The 16,714-nt window shown below is 42.3% G+C and overlaps 1 protein-coding gene across 1 annotated transcript in view; it reads right to left on the reverse strand.

The window, feature by feature from the left end:
* Positions 1-1,933, reverse strand: part of STIM2 (stromal interaction molecule 2) — a gene marked incomplete at both ends in the record, with an annotated part of 60,182 nt that extends 58,249 nt beyond the window's left edge. Inside the window, one exon of the mRNA XM_079534972.1 lies at positions 1,744-1,933. Coding sequence (XP_079391098.1) covers positions 1,744-1,933 — 190 coding nt within the window. The remainder of the gene's footprint in view (positions 1-1,743) is intronic.
* Positions 1,934-16,714: the final 14,781 nt, after the last annotated feature.

Below are 16,714 nucleotides of genomic sequence, written 5' to 3' on the forward strand. Positions count from 1 at the left end.
AAATCAAATTCTATGTGCTTATCTAAATGACTGCTTGCATCGCTCCTAACTTGCTCTCACGTCTGTATGTCCTTTCCTTAGAAGATTAAAGCTGTAACTATTATAATCACTCCCTGTACAGTCACAGGATTCTCCCACAACCTTCAGGAGTTCCTCCGGCACTGCATAGAGCAGCTGGCAGTTGTTTGGGTCCAGCATCAGAGGCAAACACCTCAAGCTATCAGCCATACACTGAACCTGCAAGCAATGAACACTGTTTAAAGCCTCTCCAAGATTTAAACTGATTCTAAGATGGCTTTTAAGCACATATGTTCACTGAATTACAGAATGGCCAGGGTTGGAGGGGACCTCAAGGATCTCCAAGCTCCAATCTCCCTGCCACATGCAGGGCCACCAACCTCCCCCCATTTAATACTAAACTAGGCTGCCCAGGGCCCCATCCAATCTGGCTTTTAACACCTCCAGGGATGAGGCATCCACAACCTCTCCAGGCAGCCTATTCCAGCAACTCACCACTCTCTCTGTAAAGAAAGTATGTTCTCCAGATCAAACTGTTACATAAATAATAAACTGACGCCTAAAGTGTTAGATCCCTCATTTATTTTCTTCCTGGATACACCACTGGTGGAGACACCACAGCATTTGAATAGCTTCTCACTGATTTTACAGTCCAAAGTACACCAAAAAAAAAAAAAAAAAAAAAGACTTTTCTCCACCCAAACTGACACTTATGATTGATTGAGCATGAAGTGTAGACAGCATCAGCACTATGTATAGCAAGAACTGCTTAATACCACCTACAACCCGGTCAATTACGTTTTGGGGAAAAAAAAAAAAGCTGTTCCAACACAGCATATTCACAACACCCCTAGAAGAAATGGCTCCTGTCTCTTAGACTGCAGATGTTTGCACTTCCTTAGTTTGCACAGCAAGCCAACAGAACAGACATCTTCAAGTTCACAAGTGCCCTGTCCTCCAAGCAGACCACTGGTGTACCACTGAAAACGTATAGTTCTAGCAGAGTGTTCTAATACTACCTTCAGCAGAACAGTGGATTTTGTTCCGATAGAAACGCACTGCTTTCTAAAGCAAAGCAGAGTGTATGCCCCTTTCTCTCTCACCTTCCACACTCCTCCAGGCAGAGGGCTCTCAGAAGCACGCTGTAAGATACGGCAAACTTCAGAATGCTCAAGTGCTGCCTGCCCACAAACGCTGCTCTCCTCAGAACACGGTCTGAGGACCACAGAGCTTCCCACTACCCACTACAGAACGGCTCCAGGAGGCACCACGACCTACCGAAATACCATTATTTTCAGTGTTCCACTGCAACTGCTGACTGTGTGCAGGCATCACCACTCGCCACAAGTACAGCAATAGGAACACTGCCGTTTTTTCTTAAAAATAAATAAATAAAGTTATCCGTAGACAACAGCTTCCCACACTTCTCCTTTCCGGAGGAAGGGGCGCGGGAGAAGCCGCAGCGGTGCCCGCAGCCAGACGGGCGGCCCCCAGGCGGGGTGGCTCCGGGGGCACCGCACCCCAGCCCGGCCAAGCCCTCGTCCAGCTCAGCCGGGAAGGCGGTGTCGTTGTGCGGCAGGATCCGGCCCGCATCCTGCGGCAGCTCCGGCCAGGGAGGGGCAGAGCCGCAGTGCCGCCGCTCCGCTCCGCGCCGCACCGAGGCAGGCAGGCAGGGCGGGCAGCGCGGCACCGGAGCGCGCTCCCCCTTCCGCGCGGAGCCGTTACCTGTTATCTCCGCGGCAGAGGAGGACGAGGAAGAGGCGGCGGTGCCTCCTCGCGCACCCCGCCGCCCGCTGGGCATGTCCGCAGCCTCCAGCTCGCATTCCGCAGCGGCGGCGCCGACCAGCAGCAGCCCCAGGAGGAGCAGGCAGCCCGGCGCCGCGGGGACGCCGCGGGGCGCTCGGCTCTCGCTCATCGCTACGCCGCCGTATGAGATGCGGGGGGGGGGGGAGGAGGGAGGAAGGAAAGGGCTGGAGCCGCTCCGCTACCCGCGCCGCAGTCGCCGCTCGCCGGTCCCACGCCGCCTCCCGCCGCTTCCGGCGGCCAACGCCGCCGAGCCGAGCAGGCGACACGTCACCACGCTGTGACGTCACGGGAGGCGGTGCCAAGGGGGGAGGCTGGCGCCGCGCGGGGGAGCACGGGGCGGGGCTTGTGCGCGAGCGGCGGACCTGCGGGGGGGGGGGGGAGGCAGGGAGGCGCCGCTCCGCGCCTTGCGGAAGTCCGTGCGGCTCCGCGCGGGCGTCCGTAGCGCGGCGACGAGCGCGGTCACCTGAGGGCAGTTCTGAGGGGAGGGAGCCGGCCTGCGTGCTGCGCTTCAGCTGAACCTTGTTCAGCTAAAAGCACGCGGTACTTGAAAGCAGTTCGACAGCACGTGGAGGTGTTGTGAGGCGTCCGGGAAGCCTCAGCGCTGCTGCAGGCAGTAGCCGGCAGTGTCCCCGCCCCGCGGCACTGGTGCGAAACGGCGCTGTGCCGTGACTTCGGGGAAGGGAGTTGCAGGGAGTGAGCTCCCGGAGGGAGACGCAGAAACCGGCTGTTAATGTAATTGATTGGGTAATTGTACAGCGCAAAAAGACGGGTATTCATAAAGGGTACACAAAAGAGGCGAGTGCGAACTGGTGTAACTGCGAACTCTGGTGCGGGCTGTTTGCAACCCATAGAAATACTATACATCAGTAGAATGGATGCGTTGATTCTGGACTGCTGACCACTGCTTTGTGTACAGTGACCCGGGCTGGTTTCCATCCGCTGCTCGCGCAGTCCGTACCTCCCCTATTGGACTGCAGGGGAGTTACAGGGTGCTGTGTGAGAAGCCTCGCTGAAACCAAGGCGTGCTGCTCTGATCGCAGCATATTTCGAGTACGAAGGGACCCACAAGGATCCCCCGGTCCAACTCCTGGCTCTGCACAGGACCACGCAAACTCAAACCCTATGAAGGCATTGTCCAAGAATTCCTTGAACTCTAGCAGCCCGGGGCTGTGCCCGCTGCACTGGGCAGCCTGATTCACACCCACTGCCCTTGGTGAAGAACCTCCTAACACCCAACCTGGCCCTAATAACAAGACAGCAGGGAATCATAAAAGGCAAACCTGGTGGTAGATCTGTGCTGTTTTCTCCAAATCAACTTCTTGTCCTTTACTGGCCTGGAAATGTCTTGCAGAAAGATTTCCTTCATGATCCTCTCAGAGAGAGGCACTGTGTAAGGCTGACTGTCCTGCAGTTCCATAAACTTGCTTTGATGATAGATGTGACATTTGCTTTTTTTTTTTTTTCTTTCCACTAGATGTAAATCTCATTGCCACAGCTTTTCAAAGATGATAAGATCTGCTAAACTACCCTTGCCAGCTCCTTCAGCATCTCCACATGCGTCTCCTGTCCAGTCCTCTGGACTCGTATACATCTTATTTGCTGAGCTGGCCCGATTTCAGCCTTCCCCTGCAGCTTGTAGGCTATTCCTCCAAGCTTTGCTGCCAGGTCTCTGTGAGATCTGAGGGCTGATCTTGGTCGGAAATACCAAGGGAATACCTCAAAGTCTCTCAGGCCATGGAGTATCTCATCCTTTTCCTTTAAGTCACTTCCTCCATTCAGAAGCAGACCCTTGGTTCTCAGGGTTACCACACTTGTAATTAACACAATTTAAGAGTGTTTTCTGTGCCTCTGGATAAAACTGAAAGGCTGAAGCTGGTGCAAATGGAGAATGAATGGCAATGTCTGGGTGTTGACATACCTGACTAAGCATGCAGTAATAAAAGGGTCTGTGCTAATGACATCCACATTCGCAGATCATGAAGACCAGCACATCTGTGTGCAGTTTTGCAAGACACGCAGATAAGAAGAAAAAGAGTAATGAACAAATCCTGATGAATCACAGAGACATGATGAAAGACACTGATCCCTATCAGCTTCTAAATGCCCGAAGAGTCATTACCAAAATCTCCACGAGGTCACCAACCTTGGAAGAATACAGGAGGCGTGGGGAAGACTTCAATCATTTGTCCCTGTATACTTTCAAGTTGAAGTTGTTTCATTGTATTTTCTGTTTTAAGTAAAGCAACCTTCCTGTCAGGCAGCAGGGATACTTGGTACATTGCTGTCACAGTGTCACACAAGTACATATGTTCGTCTATTTTTGCAGAAGGCAAACTCACCTCAAGATCTGGAGTTTTATGTTACTTTCAGCCCTGATCAGTAATAATGGATGTGTATAGTTTTTGGACAGATTTTCAGAATGTGCTTTGCTGTATAGATAACCCAAGATTCTCTTTGGGTCCTGTCTTCCATTGATCTTCAGAGCAGAAAGCTAGGGGGTTTTGTTTGTGTTGTTTTGTTTTAATGGTCTCTGTTTTACTGCTTTGGGTTGGTGTTTCCATCAGCAATTTGCCATCAGCAAGTTCCTTCCATCTTGCTTTGCTGCACACATTGATTTATCTAAATAGAAAAAAAAAAGGAGAGGAAATAATCTTCAGAGTTGCTTAATGCAGTGGTTTCCAATAGATATGTATGGCCAGTCCAAAAGGGCCCTGGGAGCAGGTTTGAACAGCAGAGCAAAAGAAATATATATATATATATATGTTCTGCTCTTTGGTGCTATTTACAGTCTATCCACATTATGAGAATTCTCTGAGTGCATATGAAAACTCAGAAGGAAAAATATCAACCGCGTACAGAAACAGATGAGAAAGAAACTTGGGGGGCAAAGCAAAGTGCAGACTGAAAAATAAATGAAGGAAGCTCAGATAGATTTAAAGATAAAGCAAGAAGCAAAAGCTTGGGTATAAATGAAGACAATCAGATTAATTTATTAAAAAGCATTGCAAATACAAACTGCCAGTAAATCAATGTAAATTCAAGTAACTTATGACCTCCAGATTATTATAAGTTGTCTAGAGAACAATTGATTCTACGCTACTGGTGTGAACAGAAACAATCTCTTTTGAACAAGCTTGTTACTAAAATTCAGTTTATTCTGGAGTAGATAAGTAATCTGTATCTGTAAGCAACTAATGCAAAACATACTAACCACAACCTCGCAGTTCTCTTATTTCCTACACTGATAAAATCTTGAATGAAGATGGAGTTGTAGAGTTAAGGACCCCATTCGCAGTTGTTTATGAGTTACTGAAGTTTATATTTTGCATAAGGAAGGTTGCTAGCTCAAGAGAAAAAAATAAATAAATATCCTAAGTGGTCCTGTATTCCCAGCCCTTAATGGACTGAGAAATGATGGGCTACAGATATTATCAAGGTCCAATGATGAAATTAGAACAAAGAGAATGGAAGTGAATTAAGTGTTCTCCTTGTCTGATGAGTGTATCTTATGATCTTATGATCTTATCAAGGACCAAGAGCCTGGGTCTCTCTGAAATGAGCAAATTGCCTGGAATTAGGCTAAAATGCTGGTAAAATAAGAACATTTCTTTCAATCAGTGAGAAAGAACTGTCATTAACTGCAAACTATGCATGTAGCTCTCTGAGAAATTGTTGATGACGTCTCCTAATTTTATGGCGTTTTCTTTTTCCATCACGGTATAATCAGTAGTATTGCAGTTGTTTTTTTTTCTCTGACATTAAAGAATAAAACAAGTACAAATATACATATATAAAAAAAAAATGTTGGAAAGCACAGAATATTCAGTGAATACTCATTGCAGCTGAGTCTCCCATTAGCAGGGAAGCTTTGCTTGTGGTTGGTTTTTTTTTTGCAGTTTGTTGCATTTTTTGTTGTTGTTGTTGTTTTTATGAGAGCGAAGATGCCACTCCAGCTGGAAAATGTTGGCTGTTCAGAATGTGATTGAGTTTTGTTTATTTCAGAAACAACTATTCCATCTGTTTACACAATAACTTGAGGCATACCTAGAGATACCAAATCTGAAGGAAAACAATGGACAGAATGAATGACTAAAATATCTGAGGCAGCGCTTTGATTTTGGAATCTGTAGCAGGAGCCAAACAGCTTGCCAGGACACAACCTTATTAGTGATGCACAAGCAGAAATCTTCCTATCTCACTGACTATTATTTGGCATGACGGTTAGATTGCAACAAAATGATGGGCTGTTATACGTTTTGACAGCTACAAGGACATTCAAGAGTAACACAAAAACAGTTACGGAATTAATACATTACAAATTATAGTGATCAGAAGTATTCTGAGAATTGCCAAGAGACAAACTTTGAGATCTAGATGTGTCCCTTTCCTTATCTGATGTTCCTTATCTCACTATAACCCACCCCTCTTTTTTTCCCAGCTAATATTTGTTGCCAGACAGTCCAGGCATGTTATTAAATTTTAAGAAGGCTTTAATTGTGACAATTTTGCATCCTCAGTAAAGTCATAATCAGTTTGTTTGCATTTAAGATTGACTTTAAATGATACGTTTAACCGTTCTTAAAGTCTAATGAGCAGCAATATTACACAACCAATCTGTACAGTAAAACAACATGGCTGCCATCTTTCTGTTCTCAAGCTGGTAAGAATTCAACCAATTTCAACACAGAAGCAGTAGCTGTAGAGATGAGTCACTAAAAAAAGGCTATCTCAGAGGGATGGAAGTACAAATAATTTGCCACATGAAGAAAAGAATACCAGAATGTACATAATATTTCTTTTACCATCTCTAAATCTCAGTAAATCTAAACTTCCCCTTACCTGGCATTGAGACAGTAAGTGCTTTGTGACTGCCTATTCCTTCCCCCTGGAGAGCAAACAAGGAAAGAATCAGGAGATGATAAGAGCCACTACTTACAGGGCTTGCTTTTTATAACAAGCACACTGACCAAAAGAAATGTTAGAATAGAACCCACAATTTATTTTAAAAAAAAGATGAATTTGGGCATAGTAATTTAGCATGTGCTCATATATTCACAGCAAGTAGTGAAGACTGTCTGCTGGGGCATGCTTGGGTATGGTTTCACTGGAAAAAAAAAAAAAAAGCTTTTCTACTCACTTATAACAAGAACCATTCAGGATGGAGTCTGCCTGTTCCAGCTGGGAGAGGTGTTCTGATCAGCTGTAACCAAGAGAAATACTACATTATCACTAATCTACGTAGCAACTTTAAGATTTTTTTTTTCTGTCTAAATAAAGCCATGTTAGCTCCTAATACGTAGAGCTGTTCTTTGTCTGAATGAGCAAGGTCTGAGAAAAATGCTGTCAGCTTAGTTGTTTAAATTGGAAATCATTTACCTCTTTAGGTAAATATTTGGGATAAGAACAAAGAATATATTTGCCCTTATGTGGAGGCAAGAAGGAAATGACTGGAGATTTACTTCAGATGTGGTTCTGGTGGTTCTAGCAGCTGTTGGCTGAAAGGTGGAACAGCCAACCACTCATTCAGAGGACAGAAATTAAGTGGGATTATATTCTTAAGATCTATAACTAGCAGAAAGTAATAAAAAACCCGGTGAAATCATATATCTTGTGTAAATACAATTCTATTGTCAGATGTTTGTAGTGAATTGAAATGGCTGCTCTGAGGTCACAGCAATCAGATTGTTTCCTGGAATTTCTGAAGGCAAGCTGCACATCCTGTAAACAGGAGCTCTTCCCAGATCCATCAGACCGCAATGGCATGTGCGGCCAGGTACTGAGTGCTGTGTTGCATCATAAATAAGATCGTTCCGCAGAGGCAGAGACAGCTAGTCTCAAATCACCCAGAATGTTGAAGCAGATATAGAAACCATTGCTGAGAAAATAAAATACAGCCATTTTGTCTTCATCTCACTTTACTTCATTTATTTATTTATTTATTTGTGTGTGTTCTTTGGTTTAGGTAATAGGAAAAAAAAAAAAAAAGAAAAAAAAAAGCATTGGAGGCCATATCCTCAGTTACAAGAAAGCTGGAAACAGATGGTCTTCCTACTTGCAAATACAACCTTGGGCATTTGGCATTATGACTCACAACAAGCAGCTGTATTTCTCAGAAGAATTTTAAAAAAAGTGAGAGCAAAATTTCGTATAAAACTTACATCTTTGGAAACAGTACATACAGTTTATTTCTGTTCCTGCTTGCTTTGCAGGTTGTGATAGTTGGAGACTATGTGCAGTGTGCTAAGATTTCTGAGCACTGGAGTTCTGAGGACTGACATTCAAAGAATTCAGATTTTTTTATTCCCCCGTATTGCCTGCATGATGACATCAGGAGTTTTGGTTACGGGTGGGACAAAAATGTTCTGCATTCAGTGACGAAGTTTGTCAGCTTTCTCTGATACAACCATTATATAACTTATCTACCCATACTTAGTAGCAGGTTTTAACAGGTGGAGTTTCTTTGTAAACCGTTTGTGGTAGTATGGGAAATTACAGGGAAGGGTTCAGCTAAAAGTTAGACATCTAAATGAGTGTATTGAGTTTGTATGGCAAAGTTTTGGTAGCAGGAGGGCTGCAGGATGGCCTCTGTGAGCAGAGCCCAGCACTGTCCCATGTCAGATCACAGCCTTTTCCAGAGGCTCTAATGGGGTCCTGCCACTGCCCGAGCTGAGCCATGAGCAACACTGGTTGTGGTCTGCAAAAGCAGATTAAAGAAAGGAAAAAACTTCTGCACGGTGGCAGCTGGGAGAGAAGAGTGAGAAACTGTGAGACAAACAGCCTCACAGCCACCAAGGTCCGTGCAGGAGAAGGAAAGGTGTTGCTCCAGGCACAGAGCAGAAGTTCCAAGCAGCCCAGGAGAGGCTCAGGGTGGAGCAGGCTGTTCCCCTGCAGCCCACAGGCACCATGCAGAGCAGATCTCCATGTGCAGCCATGGAGGAGCCCGAGGTACAGCAGCAGATGTGGCCTGAAGGCCACAACGCATGGACAGAACCTTCAGGAGCAGCCGGAGCTGCAGCCCATGGAGAGAAGTGGAGCCCTGGTGGAGCAGGAGGGCTGGGGGAGCTGCAGCCAAAATGAGAGGACAGGACAGGAGGCAGGTGAGTTTCCTGTGAACAGCAGAAAATGAAGCTGGTGTTTTTCCTCATGTCTTACCTCATATCCTCAGGACACAGGAATATGTAACTTTAAGGCCTTACTGAAAGCGATATACCTGGTAAACATCCGTAAGTATGAATGCTTACAGCTTGCTTGCACATCCAGTGGAAGTGGGTAAACATTTCCTGACGATTTTCTATTTATCATTATATTTACACTCCTATTAGTTTAGAGGATATCTTCAGAACCAATCTTGAAAGACTGAAGAGGGAGTCTGAGAAGTGTTTGGCTCCAGAGATGCATTCCCAGTGGGATTAGCTGTGCTAACACCAGCAATGTTCCACTTAATCTGGAACTAGTATTTGTGATCCTTCAAAAGTTTCAATATCACTCCAGGACTGGTACCACAATCTGTATGGTTTTGTAATCTGAAGAAGAAAGACAAATTTAATAAACAGTTTTTAGCTACAAATCCCCAAATATTAGGTTTCTAATGCCTCTTGAATTATGCAGACTTGAGGTAGTTGTGGCACCTGTCCAGAATTACTGGAGAGGCATGGTGGCAAACCATGAACTACGACAGTGGGTGTTGCTCCTTAGAACAGGGCAGTTACCACATCCTGCGAGTCTTAAGCTGGAAGGAGGAGCATGAGATGAGGTGCACTTCTGAAATCCTAACAGCTCTGCCTTTTAGACAACAGGTGGCCCATAAACTCATAAAGAAATAAGGGGGCTAGTAAAAACATAAAAGAAACAGTATGAAGAAAATAAAATGCTAATGTGCCCAGCTTTAATCCTCACTAAAATATTAATACAGCCTTCTGTCCCATAATAACCCTGCCTTTTGATGGCCCAGAACCACCAAAAGCAGAGCGTGCAGTCTTAACCTGTTTGCATTGGAACAATTTCCTGAGCAGTATCAATAACCATCTCTCTGGCTAAATGTCTGGAATGAAGTCAGAAAATAGATATTTACCCTGTGCTTGCTATTTAATATTCTCACCATGGTGTTTCCTAAAAAGGGGCAAAATTTCAGTCTAGAGCTAATTGAAAAGATGACTTATTTTTGCACTGAGAATACAGTAATTTCAGTTGGGTTGGGTCCAGTTTTCTGAGAGATTTATGGTAAATTCTACAAAAGGAGAGCAAAACATTGAGGCTATTCTTCATTATTCTTCATTAAATTGTTTGTAACTTGTGAAAAAGAAACATATCCATAAATAGCTGTATTCTGTAACATTTTACATTTAATTTTCTTTTTACTGCTGAAGAAAAGATGGCATTTTCCTTCATAAAGGTAGAGAGGACTGATTGCTTAGCTATAAGAATGCTAGCCTTGAGTTGGAAACACAGCTAGCATAACTAGAAGAATTAAAGTTTCTGCTCCTGAACTAGGAAAATACAAACATTTATTTATATAAAGACCTTTATATAAAGGAGAATTTCACCATTAGCAGAGACCAGGAAATGTCTGACAAAGCAGAAAAAAGTCTAAAGCTGCTAACATCTCAAATTGATCTTCTACACATAACATAAGATGATCTTTGTTTCATTTTTTATCCAGACTTCACTGCTCTTTGCTCATTCTCTGGAAAATATACTGTTATTTTGTGCTTTCCTTATGTTCTACAACACTGCGTAAGCATCTACTGAGCACAAAATGAAGTTTATTTGTACAAACTAGTGTCTTGATCTCTCCTTCAACATAAGCCAAGAAATATGGATGAACCTTATATAGCATGTAACAGTGGAAATAATTCCGTTACCTGATTGAAAGCAATTAACATACACAGCTGTGTGTGATTTCCATTAAAGCCAAGCTTCTCACTATGGTCTCAAACAGGTTTCTTTTGAACTCTGAGTGAACACATAGACTAACCTCCAGCCTAAGAAATTGATTGTTCCAAGATGTGATGGTCAGAATATCTCCAGTGTATCACAAACTAAATTTGAATGTCTAAATATGCCCTTATGTAGGAAGCTGTGGAGTAAACACGAACCCTGAGCTTCCATCACAAGCTGTAACACTGCCAGTTTTCCACTAATGAACCAGAACTGGGCTTCAAAGCAATGCTTATGTTTTTGTAACCCAGAAGCACTAAAAAAGAGAGAGGGAGAGGGATGATGTTTTGACACTAGACATACAATCAAACAACTTTAGAAATAATTCCAAACAGAGAGCAAACTAAGTACAATTGATTTTTACAACATATATTTGTAATGGTTTACTCTTTATTACTAGACTCATTAAGAGCATAACTTTATACTAAAAGTAACTTTGCAAGAAAAGAATTACAGAATGTAGCACTCGTGGAATAAACTGTCAGATATCCACTAAACATATTCTGTTGCTACAGCAGATTTTGCCTTTAACTATCTTATTCCAATTTTTGTCATTTAAAACAATGCACAGAAATTGATTGCCTGCTTTGTCTTACATAAACTGAACATTTTAACTCCTTTGTTAAATATTCCATTTATTTGGTCATAATCCCACAAGAAACAATTTGTTCAAACTGTTCGGCCAAACACAATGTCATTTGGCAAAGCACTGTGGTCCTCCATAAGGCTAATTCTCTAGAGATAATTGCTAGCACATATCAGTAGTCCAGCACCTAAAACAACACACTGATTTTGAAAGACGACTTCACAGAACGTGAAGCTCATCTTCTGCAGGCTGTAATGTCTGATACGATGCAGAAACAGGTAAACCTCCTCAGGCTGGAATGCAGTCTTAAATAAACAAATGAAATAGTTTGCCAAAAAGCAGCATTACCCATCCTGCCACCATTTTAGGACAGATCTCCAGCCAGTATTTGGGATGATTAGATCACGTTACAGCAGTTTATGCACTGCAGTTTTGCAAAGCACACTGAACCAAAGGCAAACACAGTGTTTTAAGCAGATATTCGCTCTGTTCCCATTGACGTCTGCTGGATGCTGCTGCACCACATGACATCCGCAGAGACACAAGCATCCTGAAACATTTCCCAAAAGTGTGATTAGAGTCTGTATGGCAGTCATTTGGTATTATGGCCTGACCAATAAAAAAACACTAAGATGAGAAATTTTAACACTGTTTTAAAGCAAAGCGCAACCATTCCACCAGCTCGAACCAATCTTACCTGCTCCAGCATTTTTGTTAAGGTACTGAAAAAGCTAACAACAAAAATCTATGACCGATTTCAGACAGCAGCAGAACTCATTTGCCATCCCAGAGCTTTCTCAGTTCCTGCTGTTCTTTATGGCAGCCAGCGGTTCCCTAGCTTTCACAGAACTGCTGGCAGGCATGGTGCCCTGCAACAGGAGTGGCCTTGTGCAGAGAGCCTGGAGCCTCTGCAAGCTGCCACCAGAGAAAGGAGACATTTTTTCCCCTCTCATACTGGGGTGACTTCTTCACTAAGCCCAGCCCAGGCCCTGCTGCGCTCTGGCCCAGCGGCCACTCGCCATGAGCTATCTGCAGCCAGAGGAAGCTGACTGTGGCCGGCCACATGAGATACAGAGCTCTGCTAATCTCAAACCCTGGTTTGGACTGATTGCCTTTGCAGTGTCCGCTCTGGGGATGAAAGCAGTCACCGTGAGGCGTGAACAGGAAAAGGCTATAAGAAAGGAGGGAAAAGGAAGAGCCCTGCTGTTCTCACCACTCCTGCATCCTCCCCTCCCTCCCCCATTTCCTAGCATAAAATACCTGACAGAATAGCAAAGATAAAGGAGAATAGCTGATCAGATAAAGGAGAAAGTCTCTTCTTCCCCCAATTGAGAACAGACTCCCACAGTTTCGCAAAATATTTCAGTAGCTTTTAAATAAACTCTTACTTAGGGCTGATAAGCAGTTCACTACACTACATTCCCATATTTGATCTCTACACAGCAATCTATTCAGTAAAATCCCTTCATTCTTGTTGGAAGAACTGCACAAAATTCATTGGCTTTCTTTGAGTTAGAAGAGAGTAAAATAGAGTTTTGGGTACAATTTTTTGCTGGTTTCTGGTAACATGTAGACACTCATCTTGCAGCAATGTCTCTTTCCAACCTTTTCCCTTTACTGGGATATCTAGCTGTTTTACAATCTCCATATTGCATTTCTCATAACAATAATAATATTTGTTCCACAATAAAATCTGTTCCTGTGGCCAAAACAATCCAGTAAAAAGTAGAGGTTGTTCTAGTTATTCAGCTGTTCCATTACCCAGCCATCAAGATGAAAGTTTCAATATATTTTTGGAAGTACTCAAACAAGATAACTTGGTTACATTTTTAGAAAAGCCTATTTGCTTTTGCATTTTTTTTGAACAGCCTATTTGAAATTACAAGAAATCTTTGACAGATCATAGCCAGAATTCTAAAGGTAAACAGTAAAAATCGATCTTTATCTGGAGATATCGAAACAATTGGTTCTTGTACTGAAACACCTCTTTATGTTGATTTCATATGGGGGAAACAGAGTAAGGAAAACAATTTGGCTAAATTGAGCCATTCAAAGTTCAGCTAAGTCTCTTTAAATTAATGTAAGTGCCCATTTATTTATGATTTTATATCAAAATCTGACCCTTGTTTCTAATGGCATAAACAAAAAGGGAGTTTTATGAATTTGGAAGTCTGGAAGGACTGTGGACTTAAACAGGGTTGAATTACTCTCCAGAGTTAACACTTAAAAAATGAATATTGCCTAGTAGAAGTATCTAACAGTGAGATAGAAGCCAGTCATTTTATTTTTATAAATATTTGAAATGAACGAGTGTTATTTAAACAAGAGAGATGAAAAATACAAATACCACCCAGAAACTGAAGCACAATATTTTGTTGGAACTAAAAGAAGAAACTGATGCAAGCATGAAAATAATGAAACCCCAGTAAAAGCAATTTTTTAAGAACAGATTTCAAGAAAGTTCTAAGAGAGTACAGTTGGAATCTAAGGAAAGGATCCAGTTTGTATTTAATTTTATTCTAAAGAAGTTATACTCATTATTCCTACGTGCATCTATGTCTGTGTCACAAAAATGACAACTTAAAACATACAATAAAAGTCAGCATAGGTCTTCAAGAGATTCACTGCCACAGCTGATCCATACAATCCCTGGTTCAAGAGCTGCAGGTAGTCAGTGAAGCCTTTGACCAAGCCTGAAGCATGAGGCACAGCATCATCCCAGGCTGAGGGAGCAGTAGCACAACTGGTCTGGCCAATGATGCACACTGATCCACGCTAGCTGCAGAGAATAAGATCCCCTGTCCAGACACCAGGAGAAACAAAGGTAAAGAACAGAAGGAAGAGCAAGAATGCTAGCGGGGAAAGTAGAGGGGACAGAAGGGAGAAGTGAGACTGTCAGAATGAATAATGAGATGCCAGGTCACAAGAAAACAGACCACATTCTAAGATTCACAGAATTCCTTGTTTGAACAATAATCCTGTAGTCTCTATCTTTTCCTAGTTATACTCCCTTCAAAACTATTGAAAATGGGAAGAAAAAAAAAAGAAAAAAAAAAGACTGAGAATAAAAGCCCAACAAGGGATGGATTAGAATAATGGCCAGATTCTACACCATACACTTGAGCAATGGGAAAGAACAGAAGGTCACCAGGCTTTCATGGGATCTCATTTGCTATTTAGTAAACACTTCTAATTCCCCTGAAGCGACGGCAACCTTGTAAAGACCTTATGAAGCCACAGTTCTTGTGAATGCTTTGTAACATTATGACTCCTAAGCTGGTACCAAGCCTCACTGATTTCAAAAACTGCAAAGTGCTCAATTTTTAGAGGTAGGTGTGCATGATATGCTGTCCTGAAATAAGGTCCTGCATTTAATACACAAGCTGAGCTTCCTGAAATATAAACAGGAATTCAGGAGAGACTACTCATCTCCTAGGAATTTACTCTGTAATCTTCAGCAAATCTCTTAATCTTTCTATGCCTCCATTCCCCATATGTAAAATAGGGTAATACTGTCTGTAAAGATAAGAGTTGTCATGTGTGTCCTCTTTTTTAAAACTAAGCGTCTAGAAAAGCCTCTGGTAAAAATGTTAAAACCGCTTCTGTCACATATTAATGAAAATATTTATTTTGTCATCCAGAAGAAAATTGTTAAAAACACTCTTGTTCAATGTCAAGCCTATTAAATAGTTTCATTCTTAATAAGAATTGATTGTGCTGAATCCAAAGCTTTACTTTAATAAAAGTTAGCCTTATAAATATACTAGCAATCTATAAAGGTTGAGTCGGTTTCTTCCTGTACTATACAGGTAGACATAATTAGAACCACAGACATAAAGCTCAAACTAAGGTGAGACTATGGCTAAGACCACTTTTCAGGTAACTGCTGAACAAATTACAAGGATTTGTATTTCACTGTCACACATTCAGTACGTATCACAAATGACAAATACATATATGTACATAGGCTGCTCTGAAAATAATGCCTCCTATTTTAGGCTGTCAGCCCATGATATCAGAGGCAGGTGTTGGTCGTATAGCAGCAGAAGTTGAATCTTACCACATATAATCTGTTACATTTCATTGCCATGCAACAGATGGCAGTAGAGGGGCAGTCTGACAAAATGGCATTCTACACAGAAGTGCACATGAAGTGTGTCATTGAATTCCACCAGTGTGTCACTGAATTCCTCCCCGTGGAAAAAATGGCACCCACTGACATTCATTGACACTTGCTGAACGTTTATGGAGAACAAACAGCAAATGAAAATACAGGGAGGTGTTGGTGGCACATTTCAGCAGCAGTGACAGCAGGTCACCTCCGTTGGTGCAGGTTTTTATGAGCATGGCATGCAGGCTCTTATTCATTGCTGGTGAAAATGCATAGCTAACGGTGGCAACCATGTAGAAAAAAGTGCTTTGTAGCCAAAAATTTGCTCTATCAAATAATGTTATTGTGCTCTTTATGTCTGTTGTCATTTCCATGGAAATCAATAGGTCACTCTGAAAGTAACTCATCTTATGTAACTTAGATGAAGATAGAAGTGCCATGGCAAACTCAGTGGCTACATAACCCCTTACGTCCTTTTGACTTTGATCTTTTCCACAGATTAAGATATGTTTAATCAAATCACATTAGTCATTTCCACTTTGGTATTAAACGAGACAATGGAAAAAAATTGGAAGAGACTTCAAAAATGGTATACTTGCTAACAGACAACAAGCCAGCCTGACAGTGTAGTGAAAATCCATCACACATTGATATGAGTTTGGATTCTGAGCTGCAGCCTGAGCTGTTGAATCACCAAGGCTGGAAAACTGGCAAAGGCATAACGCTGCCCTCCTGGAAAGGGTGTGGGGTACTGTGAAAGAACTCTTGGCATCATCCTCAGGGGAATATTTTGGCTCATGCATGGACTGGCTTCAACAAGTTCAGAAGGAAGCTATGCTCAAGCCTTCTACAGGGGAACATATTTTACAACATGGGGCCTTTGATGAGACTCTGGGAAGGAGTTTAGAAGATGCCTGAGAGAGAAATTAAAGTATCTTCATTTTCTCAATTTATGGTACCAGATCTGACATACTGTAAGCTGTGAGCTCTAAAAAGTTTAAGATTATAAGAGAACTTTTATAATTCTGACATAAGCATTACAACACTCAAGTGAAGAATTACATTATTTATTATATATTACATGCATTTTAGACACTGATTCATAATCATTTGTTTGCACAAGTTGTCATTCTTAATGTACAAGTAATAACCATTGTTGCAGCGAAAGTCAGCAGCATGCACTACACACACTTCTGTGTGAAGTTATTGTTTTCAGCTAGAAAATTCCATTAAGATTTCTAAATGAATATTGTACA

This window comes from Tetrao urogallus, assembly GCF_951394365.1.
Source record: "Tetrao urogallus genome assembly, chromosome: 4".
NCBI classification, from domain to species: domain Eukaryota; kingdom Metazoa; phylum Chordata; class Aves; order Galliformes; family Phasianidae; genus Tetrao; species Tetrao urogallus.